A 22,558-nucleotide genomic window follows, 5' to 3' on the forward strand; every position below is an offset into this window, starting at 1 on the left:
GTATTGAGAGAAAGCAGACAGTTCCTGGGGACATATCCAGAGAAAACTCTAATTCAAAAAATTAATGCACCCCAATGTTTATAGCAGTGCTATTTACAATAGCCGAGACAGGAAGCAACCTAGGTGTCCACTGACAGAAGAATGGACAAAGAAGATGTGGTACATATATACAATGGAATACTACTCAGCCATAAAAAAGAATGAAATAATGCCATGTGCAGCAACGTGAATGGACCTAGAGATTATCATATGAAGTGAAGCAAGTCCGAAAGAGAAAGACAAATCATATGATATCACTTGTATGTGAAATCTAAAAAAGAATGATGCAAAGGAACTTATTTACAAAACAGAAATAGAGTCACAGATATAGAAAACAAACTTGGGATTACCAAAGGGGAAGGGGGTGGGGGGGATAAATTAGGAGTTTGGGATTAGCAGGTACAAACTACTGTATATAAAATAGATAAACAACAAGGTCCTACTGTATAGCACAGGGAACTATATTCAACTTAAAAAAAAAAAAAAAGGACAGCAAAGGAGAACATGGTATATTTTATCCCAAACCCAAATTCTCCTAGAGCTGAACCTGTACAAACTATCTTGATGGACAAAACCAAAACAAAACCCAGATGAAACATCATTTCTCACAGGAGTGAAAAGTACTCTTGTTGGGCATTTGTTAACAACTTTCTTTGGGACACCAGACTCTCCTAACATCCTGAGCTAAATCCATCAGACTAACTCTGCCAACCACAGCCAGTCCATGGGATAAATTTCAACACACACGTAACAGGAAAAATAATTGAGTCTTTACCCTAAAATACTAGCAACTCAGCCACTTCTGCAATCCGTTCGTCGCCCACCCAATGTTTTCCTTTTCTGTCACTTGAAATAGGATTGGTCTTTAAAACCAGAAAGAAAAAAGAAACAGTTTTCCATGCACAGAATTCTAAGCACTAGATCAGTAGGGCTCATCTGAATTTGTTTAGTCTGTGCATTTTTATCCTCATTGCACAATTTACGAAAAGAGAGTCTCTTTTCCTAATTGGAGAGATTTCTTCACATCCGTGCTTGTCCAGACAGAGGAAGAGAAATTCCCAAGGAGCAAACGTCGGGGAGAAACAGTAGATTTGGACGCACGCACACGCACACACACACACACACACACACACACACACACACACTCTGCCCCCAGATATGACCTCTAATGTAGACGAGGATGTTGCCCCTGCGTCTGGGACTCGCTGTGGTTTTAGGGGGCACTTTATCCAAACCTGTCTCCGTGGCTGACTTACACGTCATCATAGAGAGCGTGGGTCAGACGGCGCAGGATGGAAATTTGGCAAAGGGGAGAGACTGCCAGCATTCGCTTCTGCACACTCTTGTCTGTTGCTACCATGTTCTGAGCCAGTCCTCTTAAGGCGGAGGGAATAAAAGACAGAACCCGCCAGGGTCTGGGCTACACATCCCAGTCTTTCCTATTTGGGGAAACAGGGTTCTCTTGGCCAAGACCTGAAGCCATAGCCAGGTTGGGCTCCTCCGTCTGGCACAACCCCTCAGCCCCTGCTTTGGCCCCGGGTGGGCAGGGGGAGGACCACCCCTGACCTCAGGCCTGGTAGAGGATCTCAGGATCCGTGAGAGCCCCCGAGGGGCTTCAGGCAGCCAGTGAAATTTAAAGGAAGAGGAAGGGTGTGGTTTCCTTTCTGCCTCGCTGTTAAGAAAGTTACTGCATCTGGCAAGGAAGCCTGTGACGCAGGCCTGTGCCAGGGCAGATGGGACCAAAATGCAAGGACAATAGCAAAATTCAGGCGGCCTGTAAAAACTCACAGTGGGGTGGGGGGTGGTCTGCGAGTGGAGTATGGGAGGGGGAGACATTAAGCCAAGGATCTGAGAGCCTTCAAGCCCACGTTGGACAGCTGAGGGCCCAGTGGTGAGGCCTCGATGTTCCCAAACTTGTCTGCACATTAAAATCCCCTGGGGAACTTCCCCAAATGCCTACAGCCCGTGGTCCATCCCCAGAGACTGGAGCTAAACTGCCCTGGGATTCAGCCTAGGCTTTGGAAGTGCGAAAAGATCCCCAGGTGATGCTAATGGGCAGACAAGTCTGGGAACCACTGATGGAGTCCCTGGCTACTCAACGTGTGGTCCCCAGACCAGCAGCATTGGCTTCCTCTGGGAGGTCGGGAGTACTATGGAATATCAGGCTCCCCCCAGACTTGCTAGACTAGAATCTGCACACTAGCCAGATCCCAGGTGATCTGTATGCTAATCAGAGTGTCTGATTAACTTGAGAAACGCTGCTTCACACACACACACACACACACACACACACACACACAGACTAGATCAAATCCTCCTACTCAAGTACAATCTCATGGCACATGCCTTTTCTCCTTCCTGGCATGGATTGCATTTGTAATTGTATATTTATGTGAGTTATTACAGAAGTCAGTGTACAGGCCCCAAAATATCTAGAAAAGGTTTCTTAACATTGCCTATAGTGCATGGGTTAAATTAAAATGCAAACTTCAGTCAGAGTTTCAGTGAGTGCCAGCTCCCTGGCCTGGTCCTATGCATTCGTGACCAGCAGTCATTTCAGGCTTCCAGGGCAGGGCAGATAAACTAGGTGAAGCCAGGGTCTGGCTTTCTCTCCCATAGGCACTGCCCGTGGTTCTGATTCTCTTTCTCCTCTGGCTGCCACCTCTCCCACTGAAGCCTGTCTGTTGCCTTGAACATCTACACTTTATTTGGCAGAACAGGGTTAATTGGTAGAAATCCTGGAACCAAGGTGATCATGACCTTGTCCTACCCTTGCCCCTAACCCTTCCAGGACCTCCCATCCGTCCAGAAACGCTGCCCACCCCCTTGGACCCAAGTGGTCCGAGGCCCCGAGTCAAGGCTAGGCTCGTGGGAGGCTGTCTGGGGTCTGGAGACGCCCAGTGTGGTAAGAAGTCACAGGATCTAGATTCCAAAGACGTGAGTGTGAAATCATGTCCTGAGCAGCGTAGCCTATCAGTTCTGTGAGCTTGTTTTTCTCCTGAGCCAAATGCAAGATACGGACATCCTAGGGTTGTTGTGAAAACCAAGTGAGATAAGGGATGTGAATACACTTTATAAACTCTAAAGTGCTGCACCTGTGGTGGAAAGCGCCACAGAACAGTAGATGAGAGCATAGCAAAGAAGCAACACCTGTGCCTGGTTTCACTCCCGGGCTCCATCACTTACTGGCTGTTGGATCTCAAAGCGGAGGCATAACCTCTCTGGGCCTGTTTCCTCACCTGAAAATGAGGTTACTAGAAGTGCCTCTCTGGTGGGCTCATCAAGAAGCTTAAAGTAAATATTATGAAAATGCTTGGTGTACGCCCAGCACCTAAGATGTACTCAATCAATGTTAGCTACAATCATAACCATTAGGAAAGACAAAACAGTTTTGCTTAAAGTTGTAATACAAGTAAGGACAGACTAAGCAGACCGCCCTTCCCAGAGGGGCTCCGGTCCAGACCATTCTGAAGAGGCAAGGTGCTTGTCCTCTCTCAGACTCACGGGCTGACGTCACCTGTTGACTGGGAATAATGACTACACCTCACAAGGGCTGTCACCATCATTAAGGAAGAGAATGCTTTTGTGAAGTGAAATCACTTCGTGGACTGTCGAGCGGTTTTTATTTTGGGGTTGTTGAGGGTAGTCAGGTAATTTCGGGATCATTTTTCTGTATATGATCTCAGCTCTCTTCTGGACCTTCTCATAACTTCACCCCTCCCCCACCCATCTCCATCGTCTCTACACCTTCTCTCCTGGAACCCCCGGGGGGAAAAGGGACGTTTTTAAGTAACAAAGCACATTGACCAGTAACACAGGTATGCTTATAGAGTTTACCTGTAAAAGACAAGTCGGAATGCTTGGCTTGGAAGAGAATTCAGTGTCAGTTCAGAACACCCCAGCTCAGAGAGCAAACCCATGCATAGTCAGGAGGGCATGTGATGGTGTTAAGATACAGTTTTCAAAAGGTAAAAGCATGATTCTTGTGCAACTATAAAATGAAGCTTAGCAAAGATTATATTCAACTCATTATATAATGAAGGAACCAGTAAGCTACTTAGAGCAGTTCAAAAAGCATTTGAAGAGTTAGGGGTTCCTAGGCAATTTAATGTTAGGACAAGATTGATAGGTTAGGTATATAACTAGTTAATGTCCTACAAGACAATCAACCATAACCCTTGGGGTTATCTTTTTCAAAAGGACAAAAACTATTTGTATTGGTATCTCTACTGGACAAAAATCTACACGTTAACATGGAACTTCACCGAGTCTAAGAATAGCAAGAAGTAAATTTCTCTAGATAATCCTTGCAGGGATGGGGTGGGGTGGAGAAAATGTCATATTGCCACCATATGACACTGAAGGATGTGCCACCCACCTTTCTGCCTTCCATCCAAGTTTTGGACTTTTTTTTTTTTTTAAACAATGGTAAATACTTACCTCACTTCACAAACAACCTTTCCATCTTACATGATACTTACAACCGCCCTATTGAGGCAAAAAGGGCAGAGAAGACTCATTTCCAGAGGAGAAAACCGAGTCACACGAGGAGAGAGAGAAGCTGGGCTTGGAGGAGAATCCCGTTTTCTAATTCCGAGTCTCATGCTCGTCCTGAAACTCCATCTCACCCTGGCCCTTCTCTGCTCCCCTTCATTTCAGCCCCCCATTGCTCTCGGTGGCATTGTCCCCCTTTCAGACTTCCCTTGGGGTTCACTGAAGGTAAATGCTCGAGGAGGGAGGAGACCCTGCCGCTCCCCACCCTTTGTATCCCAGGGGCTCCTGGGCTCATCCAAGTCCTTTTAAGCCCCCGACACCATTCGGTTCCACAGCCTCAGATGAACCACATCCTACTACCCTGAGCCAAAGAAAATTGTCCAAACGCTTTATCCTCCCCTCGGGAAAAAGGACAGAATGGATGCTGTATTCCAAGAACCCATTTTTTTAAGTGGTTGCTCCTTTAAAGCGCTCGTCTTCTCAGCTACTGTGAGCCACTTTGCCGTCTTTCATCTGAGACGGCATCCACATCAGAGAAACCCACTGTTTACAAACCGGAATATCTCATTTGAAACACCTGTTCTGGTTGATGTTTTCCCCTCGTCGATAAACAGGATGGTCATTTTCTGTGTCGGGGAGAGCTGGGTCTGTCTGCCTCCTTGGTGAATGGCACGTAGTGGACAAATGGCTGTCTACTGTGTTAAACTGTCAGCCAGGAAACCGGCAGCAAGTGCGGCCTGATGGCCCAAATCGGTTTCTTCCTTGCAAGGCCATTTATTTTTCTCACCCACAGACTTCTGTTGCCATGGAAACCGTCCCACTAGCAGGATAGAGGCTCAGCCCAACCCTGCTTCCTGCATCCAGTGAGAGAGGCAACATTTATAACGATGAAACAAAGTAGACAATAAGAAAGTATATGGGGTGTGCAGTTAGAAAAGTAGTTCCTCTGAAGTTGCCTAGAACTCTGCAGCTGGGAAAAAAAGTTTTTTGATAACATCTGATTCAGAGTATGTTTATATGAGGTATACTGACAACAGCAAACACTCAGTGCATGATAAGTGCATGCTAAGCCCTTTCCGTGCGGCAGCCCATTGAACCCTCTCAGTGACTCCACGGGGCAGGGTGGTTCTTATCGTCCCCATGACACAGATGAAGAAACAGCCTCCACGATGCAGGCACTGGCCCAAGTCCAGCAGAAGAAAGGGACAAAACTGGGACGAAAATCCAGACCTCTGACCCCGAAGCCCGGACCTCTTGACTTGAAACAGCTGCCTTCTCTCTATCTCTCTTCTTGCCTCTGTCACAAGCTAGCTCTTGAAAGGCGCTGGACGCCCCTGTCTATCCAGCGTCCACCATTTTCATTTGATCATATAATCCTTCCCACCTCCGCCATAAGCCACTTTGTAAGAGCCCACAGAACAAGGATTCCACGCAACAGGATATGGGCCACCCTGATCCAGGCCAGTCTTCCCATTTCCCAGGGGACCACCTTGGGCTGGGCAGGGAAACGACTCGCCTCTAGCTGCACAGCTAATAAATGTCAGAGTTGACACCAGAGGACCAGCCCCCCGACCCAAGGGCCCGAGCTCGGCTGTACTGGGCTGCCTTGCATCTAAACCAAACCCTGAGCCAGCAGTTCAGCTCTCTCGACCAAGCATCAAGGCTAATCCCCTTGTAGGATGGCTGTTAAATCCGACAGTCGTTAGAACAACAGTGCTCCAGTGGGCGGGGTGATATGCCACTTAGGAAATTCTCCCACGTAGCTCTTCTGTTTCAGGCTTTGCTGCCTCCGGGTAAACCTAAAACCATCCAGTGATGAAGCCTGATTCATAAAACATACACCTCCCCGCAAAACTTCAAATCACTTAAACATGAAGTGTTATGGGATCACTGTATTTCAGCTAGTAGAATCCAGCGCGTCAGGAACGAGAGGCAAGGTTTTCTATGCCAACAGCTTCAGGGAGCAAAGTTCCGCCCACGGATGAAAGTTCCCCAGCTCAGACCACGAGACGGTGGTGAGCATCGTCTCGGTTTTCCATTTTAACATGAATCTAGCACTGAATAGGCACAAGTATGAACATGCATCCCTTCAAATATGTGCCACATGGCTCTTACTCCCAAGGCTGTGAAGGTGTATTAGACAGAACAGCGAAGTGTCTGAGGACGTGGTATAAACAACAGTCAGCAAGCAGGAGGTGTGGAGCTGCGTATTATCGCGGGAAGACTTGGGCGGGAGAAGAGAAATACTGTGAAGGATAACTGTTTCTTCCTATGTCCTTCTTTGAATTCTGACACTAGCAATGAGGACGACCTCACGACTTGTCTTCTCCCCACTTACAAGCAGAGAGGGTAGAGGTGTCATGCCCCACAGAGCATGCTCAGATTGCGACACCCTACCCATCGAGCCCTTTTGTACCCTTCTGCCCTTGCATACCTCCTCCTTCTGCTAGGACCTCCTTCTCCTCCCTCTCTGCCTGCTCACCTTGCACAGCCCCAATTCTGAGTCACCGCCTCTGAGAAGCCTCTCTGGAATTCCCATTCGGGTTAACACCTTCCTCTGTGCTCCTAAAGTCTGTGTGCAAGATAATAGCAGCTACCATTTGTAGTGGCTAAGGTGGCTGGGCACATTACATGCATTATCTCTGTACCCATTTGACAGGTAAGGAAACTGAGGCTCAGTTTGTCCAAGGCCACACGGCTGTTAAGTCACGAAGCTGGGTTTGGAATCCAGGTCTCTCAGGCTCCGAAGTCCATGTCTTTCTACTACACAACAGGCAGCTGTCCTTGCCTCAAACTAATCCCTTCCCAGGAAAGGGAATAGGTATGTGTTTCTCCATCTCCCCCTAGACTGTGCATTCCTCTAGGGCACCGCGAGTCTTACCAGGTATCCCTGTGCCTGGCACATAGCAGATGCTAAATAAATGGTTAAATGAATCAATAGTTTGTTGAATGAGAAGCTTATCCCTTTATCTCACAAGTTGATGGAACACTGCTTCTGATAAATTCCTGGTACATGTGGTTCCCATCCCAAGTCAGCGCCCACCCCCAGTGGAGAGTCAGGTCAATTTCTCAGCTGGCAGATCCATAGACTAACCCACTGCTTCTCCAAGTTTCACGTCATATGAATCTCCTGGGAACTGTGTTAAAGTGCAGATTCTAATTCAAAAGGGCTGGGACCCTCATGGGTGGGGCGTTTCCTGCAGGCTTCTGGTGGTGCTGCTGGTTTGAAGACCCCATTTGAGAGCCAGCTGGGTCTAAATACATCAGCCAGCTGCAGCCAATGCACTTTGGTTACCTTTGGCTGGTAATGAACAATAAAACCTGTCTCATGCGTTGCTCTCCTTCCAAAAGACGACCAGATTTCAAATGCTCCTGATTTTCCATGATTTAGCAAAATATTTAAGTTATGCTTTGAGCTATAAACATTTGGCAGCATGAACCTTTGTTTGTGCCTGTAGCTTTGGTTTAATCACACCCTATCAATAAATCACAAATAAATGAGAGAGAGGAGGCACTCACTGGAAGATTCCATTCCAGTGACAAGTGGATCAGGGGAGTGGGTGAGGGTGGGGGAAGGCGCGGATGAGCCCCAGGGCATTTTTACTGGGAAAGTTCCACCCTTCCACACTTGCCTACCCCATGGCCACTTTCCCGACTGCGCTCCTCCATTCCTGGTAAACAGTAAAGTGATGGCTTATTCATCTCGAGACCTTTGAACCCCACACAATCGCTTTGCTGGCGTGCCAAGTCTTTAGAGGTCAAGCATCCCCGGTCCAAGACGTTTGGAAGGAAAACACCCTCTTTTCTGTCTCCTTTTCCAGATGTCCCTGGGCCAGCAGCAGTCAGCAAGAGGTGTGCCTTGTCTGAGATGCAAGGGGACGTGTTCGGGCTTCGAGCCACATTCATGGAGGTAACGGAGTTTGTCAGGAGAGGCTCTGCCTGCCTTCAGTTCTTGGCTGTCCTTTCTGGGAACCCTGGTCATTCTCTGCTGGGACTGCTTAGGATGCGTGTGTTGTTGGTGGACTGGCTCCGGGGTGCATGCCTTCTTGCTTGGCTTAATTCAGAAATGACAGGAAAGCCCTTGAGGAGCCAAGATGAAGAAGGCGTTCAGGGCGTTATAAACCATTTCCAGGTGGAGGCGGCCACGCTCAGCCCGGCAGGGTGCTCTGGGGAGCGGTGGGCAGGTGTTAGCTGGCGCCTGGTCCACGCCGGGCAGACCCGTCTGTCCTGGGGTTTGGTGTGTGGGCTTCATCTCCCCCCTCCTGCGCCATCATCCCCCTGGGGTTCTGACCGAAGAGCGCCCCTGGGACAGAAATAAAAGTCACTGTAGTCCACAGTACTTAAAAACCAGGACCTGGTATATTCACATCCAGGCAGGAGGGCTGTGAGATCCTGCTGCACTTGGACTCCCGGCGCTGTTCTTCTTCTTTCATCGGGGACTCTGAAAACGAGAGGTAGGGCTGCCTCTCTGCACAATCCCCGGGCACGATTCACATCCCCATCTGTGTGGATCGTATGCCCCGGAGGTGTGCAGGGCACAGCCTGGGGGACCGTCCCTGCAGCCCTGGGAGAGAGAGGCTAAGCCCTGTAGGGCACGAGGGCTAAAAAGGAGCTTTTGTCTCCACTGCCAGAGGGTCGCCTTGGGCACTCAGCGGAAGAACAAAACTGGGGAGATGTTTGTCTCAGAGAAGTTGATTTCCACTGTGAGATAGCAGTTACAAAAAATACTTATTGAGCTGAGCTAAATCTTTTCTACTTAAATGCTAAAATAACCCTAAGCAGGAGGTATTAGTATGTCCACTTTACAGATCAGGAAACTGAGGGTGGGTAATGGGGGAACGGCTACCGGAGGGCAGAATTCGGACTCAGGTCTGTATGAAGCCCCATCCCATGCTGTCAACCATTCTGCATGCAGTACTGTGGTCCAAGCAAAAGATTGTTCCTTGATGCTATTCCCAGGCAGTCCCCACTTCAGACGAGCTCATATGGTCTTCTGGACGCCAGGGACCGTCAAGGTCATCCAATCCCAACACCCGTCCCCTGCACTGATTCCTCCCACAGCTAGGATGTCCTTCCAGGACGAAGAGCTCCCCACGCATCTATTTTGGCCACTTGAGCTCTTTCTGGCCTTGAAAAGAGTCCGCCTCCCTATCATTTCACCCCGTTGGTCCTGAATCTGCCACCAGGGTGTCAGAGAACAAGGCTGGCCCCTCATCAGCTCTCTGAAGACAAGCGAGGATGCCTCCCTCAAGAGTTCTTGGAGCCGAGGGATAATGTTCCCTAAATGCACACATGGCGTCAGTGCAGTAATGTTTCCATTCTCTCAAGGACCACAGTCCCGCGCTGTTATCTGGCATCTGAAAATGGGTGTTTGATATATTTTGTCTGGTTTCCTAGTTGTTTATGGCAGGAGGGCAATTCTGGACACTGTTCCTCTCGGCTAGGAGCAGAAACCTCTCAGCATTGTTTTCATCCCATTTCCTCATCATCCTACAAGTTCTTTGAATGTCAAGTGAACTTGTCCTTGAGAAACACAGACTGCAGCTTTTAGGTCCTGCCTATCCAGTGTCACCTTGGAGCAACCTTAATAGGGACCCAAATTTGAGGCTTCGTGGAGCAGTGAGATCGCAGAACCTTAGCAGGGAAACCGTGTCAAACCGTTTTTATGCTTCAGTTCTCATGTTCTCAATAGTTTGAAAGATATTTAAAGGATCAGAGTGGCAGCCAGTCTGGTTTCATGGGAAAGTTTCCTAACTAATAATCACAGGACAGAATTCATGTGCTGACTCTGCTTGAATAAGACAGACACTTCCCTTCTCTAAGCCTCAGATTTCCCATCTGAAAAATGGGAAGGTTGGAGCTAGTGGACCCTAGGATCCCCTTCCAGCTTTACAATTCCATAGTTTCAGGCAAATTGTCTGGAATCCAATTACGGATTCACGTGGTTAGTAGAATTCGAATGGTCTTCATATTCGCAGCACAGAATAAGTAGAATTACTTAGACAGGAGGGTACAGAGTGGAGACAAGAGCAGACTTTCAGAACAAACATATCATGGAAATGTCAGGGGAGGTCCCCCCAGCAGCCTTCAGCATCCCGCTTTCCAAATGGCCATGCCGGACTCTCTGCCCGCAGGGGCCAGCCTCACAGGGCGCTGAGCTGCCATACAGGGCGGAGGGAAGCGGGCCTCCAGAAGGCCAAGCTTTTCAGAGAGAGCCCAGGGCAAGGCTTCTTCCTGCACGCAGAGATTCATCATCATCATCATCAGCGGCATCATTCTAATAGCTTTATTTTTTATTTTCTTAAATTTTATTTATTTATTTTTGGCTGTGTTGGGTCTTCGGTTCTGTGCGAGGGCTTTCTCTAGTTGTGACAAGCGGGGGCCACTCTTCATTGCGGTGCACGGGCCTCTCACTGTCGCGGCCTCTCCCGTTGCGGAGCACAGGCTCCAGACGCGCAGGCTCAGTAGTTGTGGCTCACGGGCCTAGTTGCTCCGCGGCATGTGGGATCTTCCCAGACCAGGGCTCGAACCCGTGTCCCCTGCACTGGCAGGCAGACTCTCAACCACTGCGCCACCAGGGAAGCCCAATAGCTTTATTTTTTAAAGGCACACCAATTTCAGTGAGTAGAGGGAAAAAACCTGATCTGAGGGAAGCAAGGGACATACTATGAAAAATGGAAGGGAGACCACTGGCTCTGCAAATTACAAAATTTTACATCCTTTGGGGGTCTCTCCGGATAGATTCCCCCAATCTCCTCATCGCGGCACCCCTTTGACGTTATTTCTGCTCCTCTCACCAGGGTCAGGATCTTCACAGGTGGCTGTGCAGTAACCCAATAGCTGGGCTTCCTGTGCGCTTTTGGAGTGACAACCTACAGAAAGTCAGCCCGAGGTGCCTAAGTTCCTGAAAGGGACATACTCATGCCTCTCGCGCTTTGGGGTGCATGAGAATCCCCTCTGGAACAGGGTCGCTAGTGCCCGGGCCCAGATCCCGCTCCAGACGCATGCATCTAACTGGCGGGGGCCAAGCGGGGCATCCCCAAGTTATCACAGCTCCCCCAGGTGATGTGGGTGTGCAGCAAAGCTTGAAAACTCATCAACTAGATCAGGGGTCAGCAAACTTTCTTTAAAGAGCCAGATAGTAATCGTTTTCGGCTTCACAAGCCACGTGGCCTCTGTCACAACTATTCAACTTGGCCCTTGGCGCAGGAAATCATCCACAGACAATACGTAAATGAATGAATGTGACTGTGTTCTAATAAATCTTTATTAAGGGACACTGAAATTCAAATTTCTCATCATTTTCATGTGCCCCAAAAGAGTAACCTTCTTTTGAATTTTCTTCAACCGTGTAAAAACTATTCTTAGTTCACAGGCCATATAAAAAGAGGTGATGGACTGGATTCTGCCAGTGGGCTGTAGTTTGCCAACCCCTGATATAGACCAACCCTCTCATCTTACAGATAAGAAACTTGCCAGGGGTCTGTGGTGGGCTAGTGTTCAGGCTGGGATTAGATCCCAAGGCCATGCCATTTCCGTAATTCCAGGTTGCCTGTGACAGACTGCAGAAATGGCCGTTGTGACACCATTGAGGATCTTTCCAGATGTGTCTGTGTCCCCTGCAATCTGGGTGCCTGGAAAGAGCGGGGTGGGACCAAGGGGGTGTCCTCCTCATCTGTAAAGTCTCAGAAACGTGTCTGGTGACATGAAGAGCATGAAGAAAGGAAAAATAATGTGGACACAATCTCAAAGAACATCTATTTGTCAGCATTTTCCATTTCAAAGCGTTCTGCATTCCCAACACCTCCCACAGCACCCTGAGCGGCTACATGAACCAACAGAGCAAAGGGCAGCTTCCTCCCCCACTTCCACGTGTGGAAGGTTTGGGGACGTCAGAGGACCCGGTGGGACACTGGGCTTTCCTTCACTTCCTTCCTCGTCCTCCTCTCTCCGCTTCCTGCTCTGCAGCTGCCCCCCTCACCCCGCCCCATAAACCAAAAGTGCCCTCACCTGTCTTCTTAAACAATCAGTTTCCTGGACTTCCCTGGTGGCGCAGTGGTTAAGAATCCGCCTGCCAATGCAGGGGACACGGGTTCGAGCCCTGGTCCCGGAAGATCCCACATGCCATGGAGCAACTAAGCCCATGTGCCACAACTACTGAGCCTGTGCGCTAGAGCCCACGAGCCACAACGACTGAGCCCACGTGCCACAACTACTGAAGCCCGCGTGCCTAGAGCCCGTGCTCCGCAACAAGAGAAGCAACCACAATGAGAAGCCCCCGCACCGCAACAAAGAGTAGCCCTTGCTCACCGCAACTAGAGAAAGCCCACGCACAGCAACAAAGACCCAAAACAGCCAAAAATAAAAATAAATAAATTAAAAAAAAAAAAAAAGAATCAGTTTCCTCCATGACTGGCTCATAAAGAATATTATTGGGTCATGAATAAAATGCCCCAGTTCCATAAAACAAGCAACCCTTTCTCATGAGAACGAAAAGAAAAGCCTTCTTGCATTTGCCCTGTACCGTCTTTAGGGTCCTATTCATCTTTAGAGATGATTTCTCTGGAATTATCATGGAGATCTGCGATTTTAACATGTCTCAAACGGCAGCCCACTGAATGTGAACTTGGAGTGGAAGCTTCTCCTCAAATAACGCTGGAAATGCTGCCTTCTCTTCCCCTTAATGTCACACTGCACACCCGTCGTTAAAAACAAGAAGCAGCCTTGCACTGAAGAAATGTGTTTAACCTTCTGTAGCCTGCTGACCTCCATCACCGCTGAGCCCTTTCCCTGGGCCACATCCTGACCTCCTGGGGGAACTGGTCCAGGCAGCAGAACCCCCCCAGAGAATATGCGACTCCCACGTGGCCCAACCTGATTCTACCTTGTGTTGTGGTTTCCACCTGATTTCCTCTCCCTCTCCCATCCCAACTGCAGTCTCCTGGAAGGTTGTGATGGGGCCTCCTTCTCTTCATATTAGACTAGGATTTCTCAGCCTCAGCACTACTGACATTTGGGACTGGATAGTTCTTTGCTGTGGAGGGAGCTGTCCTGTGTACTGTAGGATGTTTAGCAGCACCCTTGGCCTCTACGCTATAGATGTCATAGCACCCCACTGGGACTATCAAAAGTGTCTCCATACCAGCCTTAAAAAAGAACAAAATAATGCCATTTGCAGCAACATGGATGGACCTAGAGATTGTCATACTGAGTGAAGTAAGTCAGACACAGGAAGACAAATATTATATGATATTGCTTATATGTGGAATCTAAAAAAAGGGTACAAATGAACATACTTACAAAACAGAAGTAGAGTCATGGATGTAGAAAACAATCTTATGGTTACCAGGGTATAGGGGGTGGAGGGATAAATCGGGAGACTGTGATTGACATATACACACTACTATATATAATATACACACTACTATATATAAAATAGACAACTAATAAGAACCTGCTGTATAGCACAGGGAACTCTACTCCATACTCTGTAATGGCCTATATGGAAAAAGAATCTAAAAAAAAAAAAAAAAGAGTGGAATATGTATACGTATAACTGATTCACTTTGCTTTACAGCAGAAACTAACACAACATTGTAAATCAACTATGCTCCAATAAAAATTTTTTTTAAAAAAACTGTCTCCAGACATTGTCAAATGTCCCCTGGGGACAGTTCTGACCTTGGTTGGGAACCACTGATGTAGACCATCAAGGCATGCGTCTGGTAGCCCCCCAGTCAAAATTTGTGCTAAATGATTAAATGCATCAATCTCCTGAGTTTAGAAGAGAAAAGAAGGGTTCCTCCAGGTAGGCCTGGCTGTGAAGCGCTCATGAAACTGCCCTGACATGTCCCTGGCTTAGGCCTGCCCCATCCCACGGTAGGTCTCGATGTAGCTCACTTGACCTAACAAGCTCTAAATCACGTGTGTTCCAGCATCTGAGACGCAGCACGCCTAAGGGGACACGGCCAGGAAGGGAGGGGAGCAGTTTTCCTCTCACACTAGGGAACCCTCTGGATATCTAAACCTTAACAGCAGGACACAAAGCAGCCAACTGCTTTTGTTTTTAATTGTCAGAGGGAAGTGTCAGCCTTCAAGTCACTGTGAAGCTTCCCCAGGATGCTTTTTCTTTTCCCAGCCTCAGGACAAAGCCTTGGCAAGGGACATCAATCTCTCCAGCCCGAGGAGTTTCCTAAACTCATTCCCTTCCCCCCAGGTCCTGTCCACCAGTTTCTTGAAGAAAATTTCCAGCTGTATTTTAACTTCAGGATGAGTGCTAAAGAGTTTACAAGTTGCTGAAGCTCTGAGGCTCATGAATCTTGGGAGAAAATTAATTTCATTAATTTTTTAGATCAGGGATCAGTAGACTTTTTTTTATAAAGGGCCAGATAGTAGATATTTTAAGCTCGGTGGGCCACGTGATCTTTGCTGCAATTACTTATCTGCTGTTGCTGCCCAAATGCCGCCCAAAGACAATAGGTAAATGAATGGGCATTGCTGTGTTCCAATAAAACTTTATTTACAGAAGCAAGTTGTGGGCCAGGTGTAGCCCACAGGCTGTGAAGACTCCTGCTGTAGAACATCTCCAGTGATGAACCAGCCTTTGCCACCCCAATGAACAAGAGGAAGAATGTGCTGCTCTTTTTATCCACGAAAGTCATACCCACATTCCCCACAGATAGACATACTGATAGGAAGACGTGAGTTTCTGATCTCAAAGGCCTTTTGGTCTCCGGTTACCATTTGTCTGCTGCTAACCTTTTCAAGTTACTAAAGTTAAACTTTGAGCTTGCTTTCCAAAGTGTAGGTGCTGCCAGCGGGAGATTCTGCCTTTCTTTTCTGGAGGTTGATCTCACTTGTCCCCATCCCACCCCCCAGGAAAATGTGCAAGTCATGCAAATGCAGTCAAGAGGACCACTGCCTGAGCTCGGACCTGGAAGATGATCGGAAAATTGGCCGCTTGCTGATGGACTCCAAGTATTCCACCCTCACGGCCCGAGTGAAAGGCGGGGACGGCATCCGGATTTACAAGAGGAACCGAATGATCATGACCAACCCCATTGCCACCGGGAAAGATCCCACCTTTGACACCATCACCTATGAGTGGGCTCCCCCTGGAGTCACCCAGAAACTGGTAAGAGAGCTTCCTGCAACCAAGTGGTTTTTTCCCTACCCTTGTAAACAGGAGCCATGCCATAGGTTCCTGGATGTCAAAGACAAGGTAAGAAGAGGGCAAGGTTGCAAAAATGATAGGAAAATAGCTATGGTTTCGAACCTGCCCCTGCCTCACTCTGTGATCTTGAAGTGAAAACTGTCTGGGCCTCAGTTTTCCTCATCCATGAAATGGGTAGAGGTGTTCATGTGAATTTTAAGGGGCCCTTCCAGCTCTAGTACAGGGTTGCTCATGGTTCCCTTTAGGTTCCCCACTTTTGAACAGAGGATGGTTTATTGTTCAGAACTCTCAGAGTGCTCATGTTCATCCATAAGTTCTTTATTTTCCCTCAAAGTGGCCTGGGATGTGCCCTTTGCAAGTCTTGGGGAGAGCACAGGAACACTTCTCTCTTCTCCCTAATTCCTGGGCTTAGAAAAGAGAAGTAAATTGGCTTTACACAACCCTAGGGAAGAGGCACCCAGAGAAGGACAAGGCCCAGAGAGAGCAGGTGACTTGCACAAGGTCACCCCGTGGCTGCCCATTAAAAGGACCCAAGAAAAGTCCCCATGCACAGGCCTCACCCCAGACCATTAAATCGGACGCTCCAGATTGCAGGATCAGAATTATCAGACACGAGTATTTAAACGAAGCCCCAGGTAATACCCCACGTGGGCCCCCTTCAAGACCCAGAGCAGCGGACCAGTGCCCCTCAAATTTCCACAAGCGTATAAACCATCTGGAGAGCTCGCAGAAACACATCGAGTAGGCTCAGGGCCGTTCTGAGAATCTGCAGTCCCGCCAAGCTCCCAGGTCATGCCGGTGCTGCCGGCTCCCAGAGCACACCTGGAGTAGCAAGGACCCAGCTGATTTCTACAGGTTAGTGAGATTAAAAAAACCCTACAGTGTTAGAGATGCAAGGCTGACGTTGAATTCCATCTCTCCTGGGAGAAAAGGAGAGCCTTTCGAGACCCGTGTGTCCCTGTCCCTGCAGGCTCCCCCCACAGCTCCTGCTACGCCCCCTCACGGAGTACCTTGCATGGCAAGGACCTTCCACCTTCCTGCCCTGGACCACTCTATGGCAGGCCTGGGCTCTCTAGGCTCTTGCCCTCCTCGGGGCCTTTGCACATGCTGTTCCCTCTCCTTGAAACCTCCTTTCCCGGCTCTCTGCATGGCTGGCTCCTTCTGCCAGTCATATCTCAGACAGGCCGTCCCTCACTACCTGATCTGTGGAAGATGCCACCCACCCCCCTACTACATTTCTTCTCTCTCCCAGTTCTCCATGGTTTCTTTAGAAGCTCTTATTTCGAGCTGTCATTGGCTCACGCGTGTCTGTGCTTCGTCATCACCTCTCCCCTACACTGGAGTGAAACAAGGCCCACGAGAGCACGCGCGTGCCTGTCCTGTGTACCGTCTCGTCCCTCGCCTTACACTGCACAGGGCACGCAGCCGGCTTGAGGCGTATTTGTGCCACGTCGCCTCCCAGCCAGAGACACTCCACGTGTGGTCTGTGGGCTGGCACTGCCCCACAGAATCCTTGTGACTGGTCCACAATCGGAAGCACGGAAATTGAGAATAAATGTTGGGAAAATTCTGTGGCACTTGACATCCAAGTGCGTGATGGCTGGCAGAGCTCCTGCGTGGTCAGCCTCACGTGGAAACCTCATGTGGCCTGAGCTACATTCTCATCACATGCACTGAGCCCACAAATCATCCTGCAATCCGTGGAAAAAACACCAAACAAACCTTGATCCTTCACCATAGAAGGTTCGAGCAGCACAGTGCTAAGCTGGAGCTTAAGAGGGGGGAAAAAATCCCTTCTAGATAAAGTGAAGAGAGGCAAAGTTTTTTTTCTTTTTTTTTTTTTTTTTAAAGCTTTGCTTTTCGAGACGCATATTTTAAAAGAACACTTCAGCCTGCATGAACTTGGCCACCCTGTGAGGTGAGGGTTAGTTTACGTGTGAGGAAACACAGAATGCTGAACTGGACTTCGACAGCCCCAGTGGGTAGCCAGGGGCAGGTCGGGGGCCACGGAATAGCAGCAGTGCCAGGTGGTTCCGAACGCGGGTCTGCCCTCCAGCACCCGGGCCTGGGTGAGCCATCAGTGGGTCTCCAAGATGTCAGTGGAAACTGAAGCAAGCAGCTCATAAAAGAGCCAGCTGTGGGCGTCAGGAACTGACTGGTGAAAACCCCAAACGCTTCAGCCCCAGACTAATCAGAGGAAGGCATCGTCGGGCCGTGATTAATGCCGGCTCATAAAACCGCATGGGATAAAGGCCCCTCTGTCTGCCCTGCGTCTGGCCTGCCCGAGCAAATCGCATTTCTGAGACTGGACGACTCCCTTCCCACTCACCCTTCCGACTTTTTTTTTAATTACCAAGTGATCGGGGCTGATTATATTTTGGAAATGGGACTGCATCTTTCTCTCTGTCACCCTTCCCAACCAGAACAAAAGCCAGAGAAATGCTTAAGCCTTCAAAGACTAAAGTCACAATAAACCTAATTGCTAGTATGTATTGAGTACTTACTATGAGCCAGGCACTACGCTAAGAGCTACACATGCACAATTGCATCTGATTTTCCAACACTGTTAGGGCTGTACTATCATCACCCTCATCTACAGAAGAAGAAACTGAGGCTCAGAGAGGTGAATGGGTCTTTGAAAGCTAGCCGGGAATGTGGGGGGAGGCGAGACGGAGAAGATGAAGTATTTGTATTTGTATATGAAAGATATCAACACCTCACCACTCCCTGTGCGCTGGGTGCATTCCTGCCCCCATTTTACAGGAGAGCAAACAGAAGCTGCTGAGGTGCGCATGCAGGGCTGGCATTCACCCACACCCCATCCTCTGCTCCCGTACCCATGGCACTCAGAGCACTGTCTCCCACTGAGCCCTCATTGGGCCTCAGAATCCTACTCAACACAGCACTCCAGGCTGCCATGATTGACCAGGATTAACATGGAACGTGGAGCCCATTTGCTGTCTTTGTCTGACAGCTGGAGAAGAATCAGAAAGTGCAGAATCAGGCCTGGGTTTTCTGACTCCAGAGTCTGTGTGTCCCACTGCCCAACCCTGGGAAAAGAGCATCTTTCTCCTCCACTTTTCTCTCTGCTCTTTTGATTTCTCTCCTGAAAAAGCCTGGTTCCAGGAACCTCTTCAGCCAGTATGGCTGTGCCAGACAGCAAAGCACCAAATGATTCAGAAAGTTTCTCACGAAAAACTTAAAACCTAAACCGATCTTTCCAACTGATCCTAGAAAAGGCATCTTGCTAAAGGTTTTGGGAACATGACCTTAGTCAGCTTCATGGAGAAACACCTGAGAGATTCTCTTACAGGCTCTGAGCAGCACCGGCAGCCGACTCTGACCCAGCCTCTCTCCCCATCTTCCCTTCCCGAGTCCATGCCAACTGACAGTGATCGTCTGAGGGCTGCCTTGACGTGGGTTCTGAGACCCTCATCAGGGTTGATTAGCAATGTCTGCCATCAGTGTGTGGCTAGCGAGTGTGGGAGGGGTCTCAGGCCAGCCAGGCAAGGCCAGCCATCACGGAACACATGCCCGTGGTAGCCGGATGCTGGGGCCTTGCCAATGCAAAGGCAGAGAGCCGGTACCCAGCTGGGGCTCTGAGGACACTGTGAGTGCAGGCGCAACCTCGACCACAGGGCTGACTTACAAAGTCGAGCAGGGAGGGATGCAGGCCCTAGAAGACCAGAGCCACACACAGATCCAGGGACTACAGCATCCTGGCACCAGGCAATGCTTTCCACCTGAAATGATGACAAAAGGAAACTCCCCCAGAGATTGGGGGACATTTTTTTCTCTTTGCAAATCACCCAACTTGTAGACAGTGGGTATAGAAGGAGTTGAGACCCAGGCTGCTGAGTTCAAAGCTGTCTCTGCCGCATACTAGCTGTGTGACCTTCGGGAGGTTACTTAACTTCTCTGTGCCTCAGTTTCCCAAGGGATAATATTAGTACCTTCCTCCTAGGGGTGTTGTGAGAATTAAATGGGTTAACATAGGTCCGGCGCTCAGAAGAAGGCCTGGAACGCAGTAAGCAGCACGTAGGCGTTCGCTGTCCCGACCCTTCCTCATACCACGCCACTGGGGGAAGGAGGCAGCCTTCCTAGGAGAGGCTGCTCTCCCCTCAGCCGAATCCTCTGTGCGACTGGGGCTGCTTCAGCACTCGGAGTAAGTGAGATATTGGCCGGGTCTGGAGGCCCATGCTGGCAGCATGAGCAAAGCTCCTGTTTCCACTTCTCCAAAATCCTTCCTGAGATTCTAGGAGCCGGGCAGGCCCCAGGCAAGAAACAGGAAGGGCTGGCGGGGGTATTTCCCCTGCCCCGCCCCTGCTGCATCTCCCCAGGGCCCTGTGCCTTGCGGCCCCTCACCCACGTCCCAGGGTCCTGTGCCCTACCGTACCCTCATCCATCTCCCCAGGGCCCTGTGCCCCACCCCAGCCTGCTGGCTGTTGGGCTGCGGCTTCCTGTTCTGTTGCTCCCATCCCTTCCCCCACCCGCTGCCCTCGGATGTCCTACTTCAGACTCCCCCAGGAGGACCTATACAAGCACTCGCTGCCAGGCCCCTGCAGGCTCCTGCATCAGAGCGGGCCTGGGAAGCTTTCCCGCAAGGTCGCCAAGTGAGTCCTATGCACCCCAAAGTTTGAGACAAGGGTCTTCAGATCTACCCGTCTGGCCTGTTCTCGTTGGAGGGCACCTGCAGTTTCACACTGATCAAGAGAAAAGCCACGGTCTTCCCAAGACACAGCAGGAATCAGCCCCTGCCAGACGTGTCGTCAGCTGGGGGACTCCCCGGGGCTTCTGGTTCTCCTGAGTGTTGGGTGAAGGGCCTGGGACTCTTTGGCCCCTTTTCAGGGCTGTGGACTCGGCTGAGTGACACTGCTCTCCTCTCACTTGTGAGGAGGATGGAGTGAGGTCGCCAGTGACTTCTCACAATGGCCCAGACCCTAGCGATCATGCTTTCTACCCTGAACTTTGCAGATGAGGAAACGGAGGCCCAGAGAGGCTGGGTGCTTCCTTGATCTTACACAGAGAGCAGCAGCCGCGGGGCTGGAGCTAGAAACCCAAATTTCCCAGCACCCCGGGATGCTGTGCACCGCCCAGGCCATCTCCTGTGTCTAGAAAGTGCCCTGAGAGTGTGAGGGGCTGTGCAGAGGAACAGGGACCAAGAGGGTGTGCGTGAGCCCACAGGGCCGGGAGGTCTCAGCCGGGTCCCCCGGGATCTCGGGCTGAGCCGCCGAGGGTGGGGCGCTCACAGCCACCCCTCCACTGCATTCGCACACCTGCCTCTCCCTGTTCTAAAAAGGCTCTTATCCGGAATCCATTCATTATGACATTCAGCAAACCAGGCTCTGGACCAGCACGCCCCAGCCCAGGTCCTCATCCCCCGCTCCCTACAATCAGGCCGCAGCTGGGACTGTCCATTATGAATCGCATCTTCCATGCTAGTTAACACAACTCCAGTGTGAGTCCGGCGCCAAGGACAAGATATGGGGCAGACAGATTCTAAGAGGGTAAATACGGCAGCAACCATGGGGGCATGGGAATCAGGCCGTCTGGTGGGCGAGTCAGGTACGCGTCAGGGTCAGGGTCGGGCACAGAGGTGGAGAACAGGTGTCGATGACAAACAATCAGCCTTTCACACTTTCTCATGCTGTGTGGCCTTGACCTTTATCTTCCCCTCATCTCCCCGTCCCTGGGACCCACCCAAGTGTAAGATTTCTGCTCATTTAAAAAAAGCAAGCAAGCAAACCAACAAAAGGCCATTGGACAGTTATCCATGGACATATTAATATTCAGATGGTCTACCATCTCTGCCAGCCCTGTTGGTGTGGAAATGTTATTGACCTGAGACCTTGTCGATTCTACTATTAGAAGGTGCCTTTGCATATATTTAAATTAATAAACTATGAAATACCTTCTGCCTATAGTGATTTAATTATACTTTGCCAAGAAAAGCAATTTTAAACTAGATCGACTTTTTTTTTTTTTAAATGAGAAGCATTGCCATGAGGTAAATGAGGTAAAAATATTCAGTTTTCAAGGAAACAAAATCCTTGTTGCAAAGCCAGCAAATCTAAAAGGAACGTCTACTGAAATTACCTGATTCTCATCGTGAATGTGACTCAGGGGAGAGTGGAAGCTTATTTAGGCCTCTTTCCAGTGTTCCCCAAATTCACCCCGTTTCTTCCTTGAGAATAATCCTTGGGTTCTGCAGAGACGTGAAGAAGCCCAGGGCTTGCCAGGGCTCAGATCTCTGCCTGGTGCTTGGGAATCACGGTGCTGGGTCTCCTCTTCCCCAGGGCCTGCAGTACATGGAGCTCATCCCCAAGGAGAAGCAGCCAGTGACGGGCACCGAGGGTGCCTACTACCGCCGGCGCCAGCTCTCGCGCCAGCTGCCCATCTACGACCAGGACCCCTCTCGCTGCCGCGGACTTTTGGAGAACGAGCTGAAAGTGATGGAAGAGTTTGTGAAGCAGTACAAGAGCGAGGCCCTGGGTGTGGGCGAAGTGGCCCTCCCCGGGCAGGGCGGCTTGCCCAAGGAGGAGGGGAAGCAGCAGGAGAAGCCCGAGGGCGCAGAGACGGCCGCCCCGACTACCAACGGCAGCCTCAGCGACCCGTCCAAGGAATACGTAAGTCTCTCCCATCCATCCATCCATCCATCCATCGGGTCTGGCTGAAACCGCCCAGGCCCGGGCTGCAGGGTCAGGGCCCCAGTTCCAGGCTCTGTTCCCTCATTCCTGCCTTCATCCGTGGTCATGGCCCAGGAGAGGTCACAGGCAAGCAAACCGTCGCAGTGCAGAGAAAGGGCATCTATCCTTGCTTGGGGGTGAGGGTAGGCTTGGGGGAGGAGGTGAG

General features: G+C 49.9%; 1 protein-coding gene across 4 annotated transcripts in view; it reads left to right on the forward strand.

Annotated features, from left to right (window-relative positions):
- LMCD1 (LIM and cysteine rich domains 1) overlaps positions 1-22,558 on the forward strand; it is a 69,047-nt gene that overhangs the window by 20,549 nt on the left and 25,940 nt on the right. For 3 of the 4 annotated variants that reach the window (XM_082412362.1, XM_082412363.1, XM_082412360.1), the window contains exons 2-4: positions 8,355-8,443; positions 15,412-15,667; positions 22,003-22,332. In XM_082412362.1, coding sequence (XP_082268488.1) covers positions 8,355-8,443; positions 15,412-15,667; positions 22,003-22,332 — 675 coding nt within the window. Of the gene's footprint in view, positions 1-8,354; positions 8,444-15,058; positions 15,234-15,411; positions 15,668-22,002; positions 22,333-22,558 lie in introns of those variants that run through there. The other variant, XM_082412361.1, reaches the window with a different exon arrangement.

Source organism: Balaenoptera physalus (assembly GCF_965194825.1).
Source record: "Balaenoptera physalus genome assembly, chromosome: 11".
Classification (NCBI taxonomy): domain Eukaryota; kingdom Metazoa; phylum Chordata; class Mammalia; order Artiodactyla; family Balaenopteridae; genus Balaenoptera; species Balaenoptera physalus.